Here is a 17717-nt window from a genome sequence, read left to right as displayed (position 1 = left end):
TTCCCTCTCGCTGTTTAGTGAGAGTGGATGTGAGGCTCAGCATTGGAGCAGAGCCAAGTGGAGAAAATTCCCAGGCAAGAACTGGAGACGGACCCCCAGAGAGAGAGAGAGGGGCCCGGAGGATGTCTCTGCCGTGAACTAAAACGCAGGACAGCCGAAAACCCGAGGAGAAATCGGGTTTCTCCTAAAGCTAAACTACACTGCAGCAGCCTACAAACCGAGATATGAGAGGGAGAAATCACATAGCAGCAGAAGAGCAAGGACTCAAAGCCATCTTCTTGGACTTCGTGAGGAGAGAAACTGCAACAAACAACTGGAACTTGGTGAGGGGGGAGCGTTCAGGAGCCCGGAACACTCCCACAGCAAAAGACTGTGCTACGGATCAGCCTTGAAAAGCTGCTCCTGGACTAAAGTAGTTAGAAGGAGGGGCTTGAAAGGACTGACTGATAGAAATGTAATATATATATAGTTGCCTTTAGTTTGTATAGTATTTATTTGTGTAAATAAATGTATATACTTCCCCCTTCCCCTACAGAAGCCTCTAGTCTGACAGTTTCTCTCCGGTGTCAGGATAATTGTAGGAAGGGGTGGGGGAAGCCTGGAAATTGGATTTTAGATTTCTAATGTGGCTCAAACTGCCACATGTGGGTCATCACAGCCTGAGCAGGGAGTGCAGACCCACCACATCCCACCCAGGGCAGCATCCTCACACAGGAACACTTCCCATGTCCAGTGGGAGATGGAATTACCTCCGTGTCACTGCCTTTGTGGAGGTGAAACTAGAGGAATAATGCAGCCTTCAGGCCACTTTCTAGTCATGGTGAAGTTTGCTTTCCAGCTTTTGCAGGGGATCTTTATGGTGAGCACTGGTTCTGGTAATATTTCAACAGGAGAATGTTTTGCTCTGAAGATTCCATCAAGTTAGAAAAATCCCATTAAGAACTAAATCCAAGTTCCGTCTCATTTCCAAGCAATTAGAATTAAATCAATACTAATAGTAGGTAACTGCTGGTGCTTACAAAGAATCAATACTACTAACTCAAGGAGTTCAATACTTCTGAAATATAATTATTATAGAGGAAAATATCGCTGAAGTTTCTTATCCAGAAAAAAACCTACATTGCAAAATCATTTTGGTGTGATGGAGTATCCAGAATAGCAGCTTCCCAAATAAAGCTTTCCTAAGCCTTGCTCTTCAGCTTGTGCTGTGATATGTGGGTGTCAGCTTGGTCTGCTCCTTGCTGTTCTGAGGGGTGCTAAGTTCCAAATATAATCAGGGCTTTCAGGGCTTTGGGTTGGGTTGAGCAAAAAGCTACAAACTATAAAAGCATCTACATCTTCATTTCGAGGCCCCACAGTAGGATGGACCTGCAAGTAGGAGCAGAATCCAGTAAAAGTGGTTGAGTTTGATATGTGACCTCTGCAAAGTTCCTCAGCCTTACAGGATAAGGACACAAACCCATAAACCACGGGCAGGGCAGATGTTTGCTGATACATTCACTGATGTCTCACTGGGAAGTTTGGTAGGACAAATCATTTTGTGAACCTCCTGCAAGTTTTGAGTCCCTAATAAGTGTGACCCAGTTTCTTATTCCACGACTGAACAATTTGCACAGCTCTAAATATAAAACTGTTGATAACATATCCGTGTTGGAGGCAAAGGGAGTTTGCTCCAGGAGCTGCACTGGGCAACATGTTGTGTCTTTCCAACCACACCACACAACCCCACTTATAAAAGATGAATCAGGCACGGCTTGTCTCCCTTTTTTTCATACCCACACACAAATAAACATAAAAGCCCACGTTGAAATTATAAATATATTTGTGTTCTTTATAATCATGGCACTACACAGTGAAAATCATGTAATTTCGTTTTTTTTCTTGAAGGAATCAGAATAGAACAAGACAGTATTGATCCAGAATATCCTCTCACTGTCCTACTTCATTCTGTGTCTGTGTGTTCTCAGGAATAACAATCCTAACACTGGAAGCAGTAAGTGCATTGAATAAGATGGAGAGTTAAGAGAGAGGAACCTCTCAGCCTGGTGTGACCTCAGCGTGGTGCCAACCCCGGGGGCAAACTCTGTCAGCCAAAGGAGCAGCTCCAGAGGTGCCAGTGAAGTCAGACTGCCACGGGATCAGAGCCCCACACAGGGAACTGCTCTGAGCAGCCCCGAGGCTGTGCCCCCCTGGCACAAGCACTTGAAAGAGAGAAATGGTGATCTTGGGGTTCCAGGTGGTGACACTGAGGCACAGGCAGAGAGGGATTTGCTGAAGGTCCTCCAGCTGATCCCTGTGGGATGGGACAACACCCAGGAGTGCTGAGTCCTGGTGTCCCTCGTCAGCCCTGACCACACAGGGGGATTCCCTCCTACTGAGCAAGGCAGGATTTTAATCAGAGTGTTTTCTTTTAAGAAATAATAGCATTTACAGTAGTTAAACAAATGCTACTTTTTATCAGCTCTAATTATTTTATAATAGCATACAGTCCTTAGCTGCTTATTACTATGTTGGTCATTACTTCAAGCCCTCACAGCTACTCTAGAGAATAATTTAAATACACAGAGCTTTAAAAAAATATTTCCGTTACAAATATTTTAAAAATATACTTATCCTAAAAAGCTGTCCAGCACTATTCCAAAAATCTCTTGTAATAAATGTCTTTTTTAATTTTAACAAAAATATCTACCATCATATAGAAGAGCTCAAGTTTTGACAAATCTATAGTACAGTCAGAAATATCTTGGGCCAGATTTCACTCTTGTTTATACAGTTGCCAATTTGGATCCTGGTGTTCATTTCAGTTGGGTTATTCTGGTATAATCAGGAGCAGAATATAGCCCTTAGTGTTTTAAAATAACTAAATGGACTGGATACTGCAACAGTTACTGGTGCTGAGCACTACAGGGAGGGAAATCCTTTACTTCATTGCATCTAAAAATGCAAAAGGATGTTATATTTAGTATTTGTGCCATGACCAAAGAAGTGCCAGGCATCTGCAGTGGATGACTCAGACCCAGAATCATATTCACTTATAGAAAAAATTTTTTTTGGCTGAATGGTGCCTGCAACTGCTGTCATTAAATGGGGGATGGATGCCTGTGGAGAACCTTTGTAGGGAGAAAATGCCAACCTTCCTCTCATGCTTTCTGCAATTCTAGGAATCATCTTAATTCCATTTTGTCACTTAGAAAGCTGTGTGAGTTTAATAGAATCTCCCACTATTAGATCTAGGAAGGGGCTGTATGAAATTACTTCCATATTTTCCAGTTGAAATGGTTCCACCCTTCCAGTCCTTTTCAAAGTGCATTTAGAACAAGATTTAAGTACTTATAAGAATCTGCATCTCATCAGGACAATCTGGAAACTGGGAATTCATCTTTTAAAACCCTGGAACACCTTTTTTGCCTTTCCCCCCCTTTTTATTTCCAATCTTCAACACTGGAAGTTGTTGTTTTTTTTTTTTTTTGCTTTTCCTCCCTTTCTCTTCCAGTCTTCAAATTTAAATGCAGTGTTTGATTAAGGATCAAAATTAACCCGGGCTGATTGCATCAGTGCAAGCAAAGCTGAGAGTCCCAACTCTGCCACTGCTGCCTGTGACCATCACTGATTAGAGGGTCACACCCTGTGAGTTCATGTAAAGCTTTTACTCTGCTCCTTTTCTTCCTAGACTTTGGCTGATGATCTAACAGCTTATAGACCAAGCAAATTTAAGGATATAGACTAAGTTCAGTCCTCACTGTCATCTTCATCATCATCATCATCCTTGCTGGGAGCACACCTCTGGAAGCAGTGCACCAGGGTGGCCAGGAAGAAGCTGGACAGGATGGCAGCGATGGAGACGGCGACCCCGGAGAAGATGATGATGAAAAGGTCTGTCAGTGACAAACTGAACTTGCATTCGCTGAAGCTGACCTCAGATAACTCATTCAGGAAGATCCTCCTGTTCTCCACGGGCAGGGAGCACTGGATTTCGTGGAGACCTGCGAAGAAGAGGAGAGGGAAACAAATCAGTGGAATATCCATGAATCCGTCTGCTGCTCCAGGGCGGAGACTGAGTGGCTGAGGAAAAGTTTTAGGGTTAATTCTGGTTTGTGAATTTGCTCAGTATTTAGGAAAAATTGGAACAAAACCTGTCACTTCCCCAAGGCCATTACATAACCCCCTTGAGCAGCTCCTGGAAATGAAGTTATTTCGCCTCCAGGAGGTCAGGTGTGATCAAGGACCATGATTTGAGGGTTTAAAAAAGTTCGTGTTGAACCCTGGATGCATCTAAACCTTGAGGCCTGGAAGCAATTCCCAGCTACTCCATCTGAACACAAACTCTGACTCCAAAACTGGGTTAGCAGGGATACTGAAGTTCCCTTGGTGCCTTCTAAACATTACTTTTTCCCCCATGTAGTTCCAAAACTACAGTTGTTTTTCTGGTCAAAACAACAGTTTGGGTTTAATGGATGCTTGTTTGTCTGTGACCTGCTTCCACCTTTTCTCCCTGGCTGTCCTGAGGCCAGGCAGGCTGGCAGATATTGTTCCTCCCTGCATTACTGGAGAATGCCTAGGGCTGGGCTCTTTGTAGTGAAAGCAAAAACCCCCAGATTTAAGAACCTGTGAGAGTGCAGGTCGATCCTGGACAGTGAAAGCACACAGTTCACTGCATATGCCCAGCTCCCTCTTCATTCACAACGGGGGAACAGCAGGAGAGGGCATTAACAGGACTGGAATGAAACAAATCCTGAAGGGAGTTCAGTCTGTGGGGCTGTTGGCAGGACAGCTTTTGTCTTACTATCAAGGATAAGAATGTAAAGGGGAAATATAAAAATAGAAGAATTGTGTGTTAATGACACAAGAACTGCTGTTGGGTTATTTGGTAGCTTCCACTCTTTGCTGGTGATCCCAGGATGTTCTCCCTGGTTTTGGCTCTGTGTGCACACACAGGACAGGGCCTTTCCATCACACAGCTCTGCCATGGAACCATTCTGGCACTTTAAATAGGGAATGGTGATAAGATTTCCTCTGCATCTGTGAATCCCGTTTTTCCTGTGGCTGGATAACTATGGCATGTGATGTCTTACTATTAAACCTGGGCTCCTGGGGTTAGTGGTGCCAACCTGGCTGGTTATCCAGATCCAACCCAGCCCAGCTGTTGTGTTGATTTGAAAAGGTGTTTTAGCTACTTCTACTGTGGAACCAGTTATCACACTGACCTTGTAATGGTGATTGTATTAAATTTTGACCCCTAAAAGCCCTCCTGCATCTTTTACATTTGCCTAAAGTTCTGTTGCCTTCCCTCTCTCGTGCTTCTCTCATTGACAAGGTCCTGAGAGGAGATGCCAGCAGGACAGGACAGCAGCCAGAGTGCCCAAGGCTGACTGGTTTCCTCCAGGCAAAGCTGCCCAAACCCACAGTGATTTTTCTCTGAGCCTGGAGTGCACTGGCCATGCACAACAGATGGTGAGGAAACTTGCTTTAGAGATCTTTGAAACCTCCTGTCGCTGGCACTGACCTGGAAGGTGAAGGAGGTACAACATCCTCTGAGAGTTGTGGAAATGTGAGCCTGCAATGTTCATATTTATCATGTCTTGTACACAAGCTGATCCCCTGGAGCACTGAGTGAGCAGTGACTGCACTGCTGGCTGAGGAAGTTCATACCTGCACTCTCCAGCCTGGGACAGAGCTCCTCCTACAAACCTTCCTAGGAAAGAACTGACAGTCGTCCACCAAATCATATTTTCTTTTCAATAAGACTTGGGAGTAGCAGCTCTGGGGGTGAATGGGATTAACAGCACGAAGTGGGGACAAATGGATATCATTCCCTATTCAAAACCATGAAAAATGAGGGAGGAGAGAAAAGCCATAGGCTGGAATTCCAAGACCTGTGTCTTTTTAACCAGGTTTTAAAAAGCAAACATTTTTCAATAAATAAATATAAAGCTGACAGTCATCAAAGCACTTGCTGCTTTTGTGTAGAAAGAGCAAGAAAATAAATGTAACATGCTGCAAATTCACTTGAAGTTCCTTGCTAATAGGAGAGATCACTGCAGTGAAAGCCTGCACCAACTGAATATGGCCCCTAAACAAATCCCATTTGACTTGTAGCAAGCACAAGAAAATAAAAGTTTCTATGTAACAGTGTTTCTGTAAAAGAAACCACTAAAACAGATGCTGAGACCCCCTGAGAGCAGCTGAGCTGTGGTCACTGCAGGTTGAAAGGAACAGTGCACAGGGGAACACAAACAACTCTATTTTTTCTATTTCTGACCCACTGCAAAAGAAATTCTCTGCTGTCCTCACCTGCCAGCATTTGAGACACCTCTGTGCTGGAGTGGTGAGATGGAGTGTCAGGTCTAAGCTTCCACAGGGAAGGAAATAGAAAAAATATATTAAATATATTAAAAAGAAAGAGACAGAGCAAAAAAGACACCAAAAGAAAACAGTTGTTCCGAGCAGTTCTGCACAGTGCAGCTCTTGCCTCTAAGAAACTACTTACTCTGGTGGTGTTTCCCCAGGACCCCAGAGATGGAAATGAGCCCACTCAGCCACTCCCAGCAGCAGTTCTGCCACGGATCAAAGCTGAGCCTGTGGACTGCGAGCTCTGTTCCTCCTTCCCTGATGCTCTCACCTTACCTCACTACACACAGAATGCAAACAGAAAGGAACCTGCAGCACACCAAGGCACTCAGAGGGTGTTTCTTGGTGTGAGAATCAGTGCACTGGGAGGATCTGGGGACTGATGATACAATAATGAGAAATAAAGAGGGTCATCTCCGTGTAGCCATGGGGACTGGAATCTAGGCCATGTTCTCAAACCAAATAGGTGAGATGGGAATTTACTACTTGTGTTGTTGTGTGACACCACAACGGGCTCAGGTTTTCACAGAATTCTTTGTCATTGGGAACAATAGATGCCAAGAGGTGAAATACAGGGGCCAGTGAGAGCCTTTGCTCGCTGCCAGCTGTAGCTTCAGCTACTCTGTGTGTGCACCATCTTTTCAAGACAACAGGAACAAACTGCCCTCTCCTACCCACACCCAGGGCTGCTAAACCAGTGCTGGGAGCAGCCTGGAAGGGCTGCAGAGCTGGGTGGAAGCACAGGGTGTGACCGAGGGGAAGGAGCGTGGATTAGTCCCTCCTGGGGGGTGAATGTTTCTCTTTGCTGAGTCGTGACACTCTTGACAAACCCAGCACAGTAACAGAAGCTTTGCTTTGGACTCCCAGGAGGATTTGGAACAGACTGTTCCTTTGGAGCAGCAGGAAGACTGGCGGCTCTGTCGCTGGTGGAACAAGGAATTCCTCCTCCCAGAGTTAAGGCAGTGGTTGCTGCACCTCAGCTTCCAGCTGCTGACCTGAAAACTTCATGACCTCCAGGTCACACAGGGCTGCTAAAGGTGACAGACAAACAAAACCATTTCATCTGCCTCCTTCCACAGCAATGTGGTACTTGCTCTACATTATTTACAAGTAGGTTTTCCCTCTGCATAAGAATCCAGAGTGTGTGGAGAGCTGATGGGCTGTTCCCCACCTGTCCTACTGCATTGGTGCCCAGCAATAGAGCCAGTTTTTTTTCTTTCCTTGGGCAGGAAACAATTCCAGGTCATCATCATGCACCCTCTGCATGAACAGTGATCAGTATTAATTAGAGAGTGTAGGTTTTTTCCTCTATGTGATTCTGTTGCATGTAAAAGTCACCTGTCCCCTCACACAACATTTCTGGAGGACAGGAGATGCCATTTAACCTTGGTGCTCTGCTTTCCCACACTGTAACCAGAATGGAATTAATTTTTATATCTTGTTTGGGGGGTGTTTTTTTTTGTATTGTTTGTTTGTTTGTTTGTTTTAATCTATTTATTCTGCAGAACCTATTTATTCTTTTAAAAAACCAGCCAGGCTTCTTGTAAAGGGCATCTCTTGATATTTAGTGCTTGGCTGCAGCAAGAAAGCCTTTGATGACATTTATATATATCTACCTCATTGCTCCCACAACATATTCAAGGAGTTGCTTCTCCATACCAAACAAAACTGTAAATGAAATAACAAGTGTGAGGGTGCTATAAATACCCAGCTCGTGTTATTTTGGTCAGGGCCATCCCATTATCTGTAATAACTCCAGCTGTCCCAAGGACAATGTCACACACTCTGTATCCCTCTGCTCTGTCATCTGAAGGAGCAGATGCATTTCACTGGCAAGCTGTAAATGCACTGATTGCTTTGAAGTCCCAGTCAAGGGACAGGTGCTGGATTCTAGACAGGCTTGTCTTAACACTGAAAAAATAAGGATGAAAATGCAGGTCTGTACCCTGAGGAATAGGTTGGCTCAGTAACATGGGAAGTGTGAAAAGGCTGGAATTCCAGAACCATAATATTAAAAGGAGAGGCTTGTTTTTTAAAAGAAAAAAAAAAACCCATGTGTTTTTTTATAAAGAAGTGATGCAGGAGGGGCCCAGGTGGAGTTTATTTCAGTGAAATTCCCTCACAGGTTTTAGAACAACATGACTTTGAGACACCTCATGTTAGAGCAGTGTAACTCCACTGAGTCAGGCACTTAAACCCTACAGTGGATCCCATGCAATTAGGCTGCTGCTGGATCCCAAGGAACACTGTGCTTTTGTTTCTGGACCAGGCACAGGTTCACTCAGCTGAAATCTTTCCCCTAGAAAACAAGTGCAGCCCCAAACCAGCCGACAGTGCTGCAGTGCCCCAGAGCTGGAAATTCCCAACTCCAAAAAGCCCAGGAAAACCCAGCTCCCACATTCCAGTGGCATTCATTCTGCTGGGGCTCTGTGGCCATAATCCAGCCATATTCACAAGGACTGTGTGATCAAGAGTTTTCAAACCATCGAGGGCACTGCCATCCTCATGTCTTTCCATCTCTGCTCATTTCTAATCCCTGCAGCTTTTACTGCAGAACTTTTGGAGCTCATTAGGACTTCAGTGTCCTGGTCTGGCTGTTGTTTCCCAGCTATAATTTTGGATGCTGAATTAAAATAAAAATAAAATAGAAATAGAAACAGAAATAGAAATAGAAATAAAAATAGAAATAGAAATAGAAATAGAAATAAAAATAAAAGAAGCCTCAGTTCTGTTGGGTCTTTGTAAAGTTCACAAAAAAACAGGTATGAGGAGAGTTTCCTACCACTCAGCAATGGGTAGCAGGGCAAGATAATGGCAAACAGTGGGATGTGTAGGAAATATGCCCAGAAAAACATCTGAAGCCATAAATGTTTAAGTGAGCTTCATGCACACGTGTTCATTACTATGTAAACAGTAAATATAAGAGCACTAGAATAGGCTTTTTTGTTTGTTTTTTTTAAGTAAAATTGGTATTTGCCCCCTTGGGTGGAATTAGCTGTTCCCTCATGTTGCTGAATGCAGCTGACACAGATCTGAAATGTTTTGATGTGGCATTTTGTTCCTTGTGTGGTATTTTGCTCCCAGCTATAGTTGCTTTCGTCTACTTAAACACTGTCACTAATGTATTAGATGTATTAATAAGCAGTGAGAGAGGCAGTGCCTCTGCAGAGAGATGAAATTCCATTGGAAATAGCCCCAAGCAATCAGAACAGTAAGGCTTAAAAAAACCTCAAAGCCTAGATTTAGGTCCCTAAATAAAACTTTCATGGCCAAGTGCCCTAGAGACTCCCAGGACAACATCAGAGGGTACTTAGCAGTTTGTCTCAAAGCCTAAATATGAAGTTCAGCATGAGGTGTTCACATCTGCAAATGCTGTCCTCACATCCTCAAATCTGTGAAAGATGGAAGTGCTCCAGACAACCTTAGGGTGGGGGAAACAAAGTGAAAAGCCAGTGGCAGTCAGGTCGTTTTACTGAAAAAAGACTGAGAGATCAAATTATATATTTATATATGTGTATATATAGAAACAGATTTGATGTGCCTGTTAAGGAATATAATTTCTGTTAGGAGTTTCTGCTTGAACAGAATAAAAGCTGCTGAATGTGTGAAATGTCTTAAGGCTTTTAATTTTCCCTTCCAAGAGCACAGATATTCTGCTCTGTTCTGTTCTGGGGATGTGCTACCATGTGCATGATCCTGGGGGAGAAGTGATGGCTGGAATGGACAGAACAGCCTGTCCTTTCTAGCTGAAGCCTGCTCAGGTTCTATATTAGTACATGAAGTTAAGGCAGCCTTCTCTCCATAGCAGATGAGCAAATAAGGACTAATGAAGACTGAAAAGTCAAGAGGATTGTAAAATCCTCCCTTGTTTCGCTGGTTGTTAGAAGGTTAAACAAAACCTGTCCTCTCCTGTGATAATGGTGCTTTGTTTTGAAGACAATGTTTAACATTTTCAGTGAGGCCAGGGCTACTATAATGGCCTGGACTAGTGAAATAAGACATTGTTTAATTTATAGAATAAGTTTAGTAATAGATTCTAGATTGGAATGAGATGATAGAAGGAGTCTAAGAAGGAAGAGACAGACACCTCATGGTCTGGCCTTTCCAAACAGCCTCACAAAAATCATCCCATTCTTCTGGATCTGGAAAGGTCTAGAGAGTCAATCCACTAAAACCCTCTTAGAGTTTTAAAATTTAAAAAATTTAAGTTTTAAATTTTAATTTAAAAATTTAAATTTAAGTTTTAAAATTTAAAAAATGTGTAGCCTCGTGCCCACAGTTTTGCTAAGCAGAGCAACATTTGACCAAAATGAGCACCAATCCTCACCTAAACTTGTGCTACTTCAGTTTCAAGCATTCAGAACATCTGTTTAATTTCTCACAGCGTAATTCCATTTGGAATTCTGGCTCTGGCCAGTTCTGAATGAGTTTTTCGAGTCTTCCTGGAAATACCAGTGTTTAAAAAAGCTCAGTCTAAACCTTCATATCAAGTTCCTAAAAGTTTTTCCAAGACTGTTTTCATAGAAGGCAGCAAAATCTGTAATTCTTGCAGTGGGTAGTGGGGAACTTAACTAACTAACTAAATAATTTAAGTAATCCCAGAAACTTGACACAACTTCCCGAAGATACTGAGAGGAGGAAAAAAATAAAAAGCAAAACAAGGGCAAGATGACAGAAAGGAGACACTGCAGTCACACTCCAAGGAATACTTAAGCTCTAATTAAAAGTAATGTTAAAAATGCATTAGTCATTAGCAAACAAGGTCACAGGCCCTGCTGCCCAAAGCATGTTCAGTAAAAATCAGCAACAGGGACCTCTGCAAAGCCCTTGGTGTGGCCACTGCTGACGACTCTTATTTCTCTGTTACAGGCATTTTATCTGAGTCCAGTCCCTCCACCGAGGTGGGATCCTCAGAGGGGTTCAACAAATGCCTTTTGCACTGATTTGAAACAGTGTTTTTCACCAAATCTTTATTCCATCAAAGCCCTTTGCATTGAGCCCCTGAAAGGGAAGGTTCAAACCCCTCAGTTCTGTGGGTCACTCACACTTTTTGCTGGATGAGCCCTGAGTTTCAAGCAGTATAAACTAAAAGAAGTAGGTTAAGAGATGAAGCAAAAGATAAGCCAAGATAAATGTGATACACAACAAGCTCTGCAAGCAGGAGAAAGCCCATCCAAACATGATAAATGGCTGAGTGTATCTTCATAGACCAATTTAGGCATTTTTTGGCCATGATGTTTTTTGTTCTGTGAGTTTTTTTCATGCTCCCACGGAGTAAAACTTTCCATGAAAGTTTTCACACCTGTTTTTGGAGGGACAGAGATCTTACAGCAGCTTTTCTATTTCCAAAATAAATAATCCAGTATTCTTAATATCCCTACTCCTCTCAATGGGAAGCCTTTACTGTGACTCATTGGCCACCATGTGCCATTCAGGTATAACAAATATGTATATAACCAAACATCCTTCTACAGAAAATCTTCATAAATGTTATATTCAACATTGGGACCCATAATGAGCACTTTTGCCTTCTCTAGGAAAAAGAACTATTCTGTTTTCTCCACTTATCACCATCCCACTGACCTTCACAGTTCCTTTGGCTACTTTGCACTATGCTCACTAATTTGCTTTTAATCAATCACTGATAAGATCAGAGGGGAAAACTGTAGTTTGATTTTGGAGCTCGATGAAAATGCTGGTTTAATATCTCTTTGCAGGTAAAAGAATATGTTTGCTGTTTTAAAGTGCTAGGTTTAATAACAAAACTTTTAGTGCAGTTCCTTTCATAAATCTGCCTGCAAATCTGCCATGGGAGAGTGGAGCGTTCACCTAATGCCAGTTAAGCCTTTATTTAAAAATCAGATCAGATGAATAAATGCTGGGATCTGTAAAATGATTCAAAGCCCAGCTGTTTGTGTGAAGTGATGGGTGAGATGAGCAGCTGGGCAGAGCCTTCCCAACCTTCCCAGCCTTCCCAACCTTCCCAGCCTTCCCAACCTTTCCAGCCTTTCCAGCCCTCCCAGCCAGCTGGGCACACAGGTCAGCACAAGTTAGAACTTTACAAGCTCTTTCTGGTAACGTGCCAGGAAGAAAATGGACCTGGCCCCTGCAGAACTAATGAGTTGCAGTTTGGCTTTTGCTCAGACCACCCGAGTCCTCCAGGGGCCTTAATTACACAGGGGCCTTAATTACACAGGGACCTTAATTACACAGGGACCTTAATTACACAGGGAGAGCTTCAGGAGCAGCTACAGAGATTTCAGTTCACAGGGACAGAACTCCTGGTTTTATGTCAACTGGGTGTTTTGCACAAAGCCAGGGCAGCTGGGGCTGACCATCCCCTGCAGTGCTGAAGGGAAAGGTGGAGCAGTGGCTTAGTGAACAGTTCATAGTTACTGAGTGACTTCCCTCAGATGGGGCACATTAAACTGTTTGAAGTGTCATTCCAAGTGAGGAAGCAAAATGCCAGTGTCCTTCTCCCAGCCCTGTGTTCAGCCCATGCAATGCAAACCCATGAGCTGCTGCAGAGTTCCAAAGCAGAAGTTTGTTTGCAGCCAAGCTCTTTTCTTGGGCCCTGAAAATGCATCCCTACCTTTTTCTTATTCTGTATTTCCAGATCTAAAGCCTGCTGCCCTACTTATCTTTGTGTGTTTGCTGCAATAATCCTTCTGTCTCCAGCCTCACAGCACTATCAGGAGGAGCCAGAGGGTCTGAATGCTGAATCTTCAGCGAGTTGCTCTTTCCACTCCTCCCAGCAAAGGCCAGGATGGCTTTGGATAAGTATAACCAGGCAAGTAACACTACTTTAATCAATTCCTAATGGGTATCATGTCATGACATCATTAAAAACTGGAAACTGGATGTGAAATGCAATCAAATCGTAATTCCAATAATTTAACTCTGACTTTCCAAAAGTTGTTTTGCAAGGCACTCAACTGTGGCCATGTATTTTCATATGTCACTGAGACAGTCTTTCCTTTTTGGGTTTAGCTTTGCCCTCACCTTTGTGAAGAATGTTTTGGTGGTTTATTAGAGGAGACAGTCAGTGTTTTTGTGGCAGCAGCTCACAAGAAGCCCTGAAAATGCTGACTGCACACGCTTTTCTGCATCCCTGCACATCTCCCCTGACATGGCTGGGTGCAAAGAGAGGGGGGACTCGCTCCAGGGAACAAGTGCAAATCCCTGGGGACAGCTCTGATCAACAATTTGAATATTTCCTCCTTCCCTCCATGTCTTCCCAAATCACATCTTACTTAAAGTTTGGCAGATCTGGACAAACTAGTGATTTTTTAGCTATTTGGCCAAAACACAACTGTGGCTGAGAGAAAACACTGTGGGAAAGCATCTCTGGGCTTGGAAGACCTTGGGGACACTGGCAATGCTATAGGAAAGCTCAGTCACTTGAGATTTCCAGATATAAGTTCAGATACACTTTAGAACACTGACAAGGCAGCAGAGAAAGAGGTGGGACAGACTGAGACTGAACAGACTCAGTCTGGATCAAGGGGAACAACCTAGAAGTTTATTAAAAGCATGGGGAAAGAGAACTGATGTTTGAACTGAGCATTAGAGACAGGCAAATATTTGGGTCAAGTTAAACAAACTTTAGCTAAAGCATCAGGGAAGGTGGGAAAAGAGGCCCAGGTTTGGTGCAGAAAGAATCAAGATTGAAGTTTCACTGAGACAGAGAGGAAAAAACCCAACACTTTTTCCTCAAATGACTCCTTCCTTAAAGCAGCTGCTTTACAGCTGAGAATATCTAGGGCAACCTGGATGAGTATACTAAAAAAATGCTACCCAAGGTCATGAGCATGGGAAGAACCTGAATAACTGACTACAGGCTCTGAGCATGTGGTGACAGGACATGGGGGGACGGCGTCAAACTGGCACAGAGGAGGTTTAGGTGGGATATTGGGAAAAAATCCTTCCCTGTGAGGGTGGGGAGGCCCTGGCACAGGTTGCCCAGAGAAGCTGTGGTTGCCCCATCCCTGGAAGTGTCCAAGGCCAGGTTGGACAGGGCTTGGAGCAACCTGGGCTGGTGGGAGGTGTCCCCTGTGCAGCCCTCCCGAGGTTTCCCTGCTCCCAGGGGGAGCTGCCTTCGGTCCCGCTCAGTGGCAGGAGTTTATGCCCTGGTGCTTGTTGGGAGACATGAACTGTGAGATGATCTCCTGCTAAAGCTGGATTAAGAGAGGCTTTGGGGTCTGGTGGGACATGTGGAGCACGACTCTGGATTCCCCAGACATGCCAGTCTTAATACTTTTATTTTTCCCTCTACGCTTTTCTAAAAATTCCCGGCTCAAATACCAGTTATATATCCTGCATTTGGGGGGATTCCAGAGCCATTTCAATTTACTTCTGATATTGGAAACGGTGCTATTGTAATGAAAAGAGCCAAAATCAAGCTACTGAAGAGTTTCAAACACAGAGTATCACAACAAAGATGGTCCTGTGCAGGGCCAGGAGTTGGACTCGATGATCCTTGTGAGTCCCTTCCAACTCAGCACATTCTGTGATTCTGGAATTCTGTGAAAATACTTCCAGGAAAGGGCTGTCAATCACAGATGCATAAAATGGGGATTTAACTCTTTTGTAGCAGCTTTATAGCTGATCAGTAAAACAAGAGAAAAATCAGTTTTCCTAAGGAGCTGGCACAGGATATGTAGCTGCTCAAAGGGCTTATTGTAGAAAATATATTTACCAGTGAGAAAATGAAGTCTGGAAGAGAACCAGCTCTGGGCTGAATGGATTTGAAAAGGCTCTTTCACTGCCTGTGTAAGTTTAGTCCATAAATCAAAATTATTAGGGCTTAATTTTTTAAATTTTATTTCTTAACTGGGAGGAGGACCCGCTGCTAAAAAAGAAGCTCCCATCAATTTAACGGGCTGGTTTGCTGAAAGCAGGCAATTAGAGCCCGAGCAAACTGCAGCGTGGGGCACTGCAGGCAGCACCCAGCCAGTCTGCCCGGGAACCCTCTGCCCTCCCACACACACAGAGACAGATACACGGACTGCACTGAAAAGCCACCCAGCTTTACCTTTCTGGAGCTTGGAGGCGTTGTCCTGGATCCAGCTGAAAAGATTGGCAAAGTCACAGTCACACACCCAGGGGTTGCCCTCCAGGCGAATAGTCCGCAGGGAGGGCAGCGCTTCCAGGGCTGCCACGTTGAGGCTCTGTAAGTTATTGTCATTCAGTTCTAACACTTGGAGCTGTTCCAGGTTCTCAAAAGCAGCCTCATCCACGTCCACCAGGTTATTGTTCCCCAGGCTCAGCTTTATCAGCTTCTCTGCTGATTTGAACGTCCCAGCATAAAGCTGCGTTAAATTATTGTAGCTTAAGTCTAAATACACCAGTTTGGTAGAGCTGCTAAAAGTGCCCTCTTCTAAAGAGGTGAGGGAGTTATTCCTGAAGTCCAAATAGACTAGATCTCCATAAAATATAAAGAAATCAGCTGGTATCGCCTGAATGTTGTTATCAGCTATAAGAAGTTTCCGTACATCCAATGGAAAGGGATTAGGAACACTTGGGAGTCCTTGATCCCGGCAGTCTATGGTGTGGTAGTCCATACAGCTACAGGCAGCAGGGCAGAGGTGACCCCCGGGTAGGAAAAGCAGGCAGGCAAAGGCAGCAAAAGGCAGGAGGCAGGAAGGGAAGCATGGCAACATCGTCAAGGCTCTGAGTGCGGGGATGAGCACCACTCCTAGGAGAAAGACATTTTGCTCAGCTGAGCAGGAGTGCCTGGGACTTGTGTGTGTGTGTGATTGTATCCAGGAGATCACATATCATCACAGATCCGATAGCAGCAGGCTGGGAGGGGGAGGGAGAGTGGCTGGAGGAGAGAGGGAGGGAGGGAGGCAAATGTGAGGATTTACACTGTCAGAATATTGTGATGCTGTGCAGGGTGAGGAGAGCGATGATTGGGCACACGGAGGATCTTTCAAAGGACTCCCTTGCTCTTGTGAGCTAAAAAAAGCCCAGAGCCTGTTTGCACATTTGCTGTATATTCCAGCAAACTGGAAATCACACCTGATCCTGTGACTCTGACAGCAACAGCTTCTGCTCAAAAAGCCCTGCAGGTTAAAAACTCTGATGAGATCACTTACTGTGCTTCTTAGCAGGAGCCTGCACCAAGGTGACCAATACCTATGGAAATCCAAACAAAAGTCAGGCAATATCCTGCATGCCTGCAAAGAACTGTTTTCCCTTTCATTTGTGAAGCAGGGAGCAGAGGAGCAGCAAGGGGGGGAGCCCAAAGACAAGGAACACTGGCTTTGTTCTGTTTCTGGATGTTCTCAGCTGTTAGAGAATTCACCTAAATATGACTCAGTGTCCTTTAACCAAGAAGAATAATGGACTGCAGCAACAAGGAATATGGTCTCCAAAGTGAGGGGCTTTTTCCTTCCTGTTTTAATGACCCAAAAAGCTGCTTTCTACTACAGCACCAGTAATGTCTGTTGGGCCACATAAAAGTGCAAATCGTGGATCAAATCTTCAGCTAGTTAAAACTGAACAGATTTTCTTCATTTTCAGGGGGCTGACATACTTGACAGTCAATCTGCCTGTCTCCCATGGGACAGCAGAGATGATTTGGCAGCAAGGCATCTGGTGTTTTCCTGACGTCCCCCAAACCCACACCCAGAAAGGCAAGTCCTCAGCCAGCTGCACACTTAATTTTTAACTCCATCCCTCCCTCCTTATGCTTGGTGTGTAAGCAGACAAACAGGACTGGAGTGCTGGAATCACACCTATGGAAGATTTTTCTGGGGACAGCTGGTATTTGGGTGTGGGCATCCTGAGGAATGGAGCACGAACTCCAACACCTTTGGAAAGCTCATTCTTAGGTCAAAGAGAGGCCAGTAATCACAATTTAAGGTCAGATTTCATAGCTGAATTCAGAGTATCTTTCATCCAGGACAGGGTATGAAAATTTCCTTTTAAGACAGACTGTTCTCCAAGATACCTGTACCTGGTCTCAAATCATGAAAAGCAGTATCAGCCACCCAGAGAGACACTGACCTGCTGGGAGGGAATGAAGAGGGAGCCAGACTGTTCTCAATAGCACCACTGACAGAAAAAGCAGAGATGGACACAGATTAAAAACCATCTGAACACAAGGAAACATTTCTCTTACTCTGAGGGTGGTCAGGTTGTCCAGAGAGGTTGAATATCCCCACAAAACCCAAGTGGGGACAGCACTGGGCAAACTTGCTCTGACTCTGCTTGAGCAGGGGACTGGATGAGCTGATTCCAGAGGTCCCTTCCAACCTCAGCATTTCTCTGCTCTGCTGTCAGGAAACGAATGTGCCAGGAAGGTTTATGCCTCTGAACACCTCTCCCACATTTTGCAGCACACTTTGTTTCTAATTCATAGG

At 44.2% G+C, this 17717-nt stretch overlaps 1 protein-coding gene across 1 annotated transcript; it reads right to left on the bottom strand.

The window, feature by feature from the left end:
- Positions 1-1804: 1804 nt before the first annotated feature.
- LRRC38 (leucine rich repeat containing 38) lies at positions 1805-16154 on the bottom strand. The gene is made up of 2 exons (XM_032708755.1): positions 15383-16154; positions 1805-3983 (listed from the first exon to the last, which is right to left on the bottom strand). Exons 1-2 carry the CDS (start codon positions 16008-16010, stop codon positions 3730-3732), a joined length of 882 nt encoding a protein of 293 aa, XP_032564646.1. The 5' UTR covers positions 16011-16154; the 3' UTR covers positions 1805-3729.
- Positions 16155-17717: the final 1563 nt, after the last annotated feature.

Source organism: Chiroxiphia lanceolata, chromosome 22, assembly GCF_009829145.1.
Source record: "Chiroxiphia lanceolata isolate bChiLan1 chromosome 22, bChiLan1.pri, whole genome shotgun sequence".
NCBI classification, from domain to species: domain Eukaryota; kingdom Metazoa; phylum Chordata; class Aves; order Passeriformes; family Pipridae; genus Chiroxiphia; species Chiroxiphia lanceolata.
Note: the sequence above shows the minus strand (reverse complement) of the source record. Positions and strands in the feature narration are given on the sequence as shown.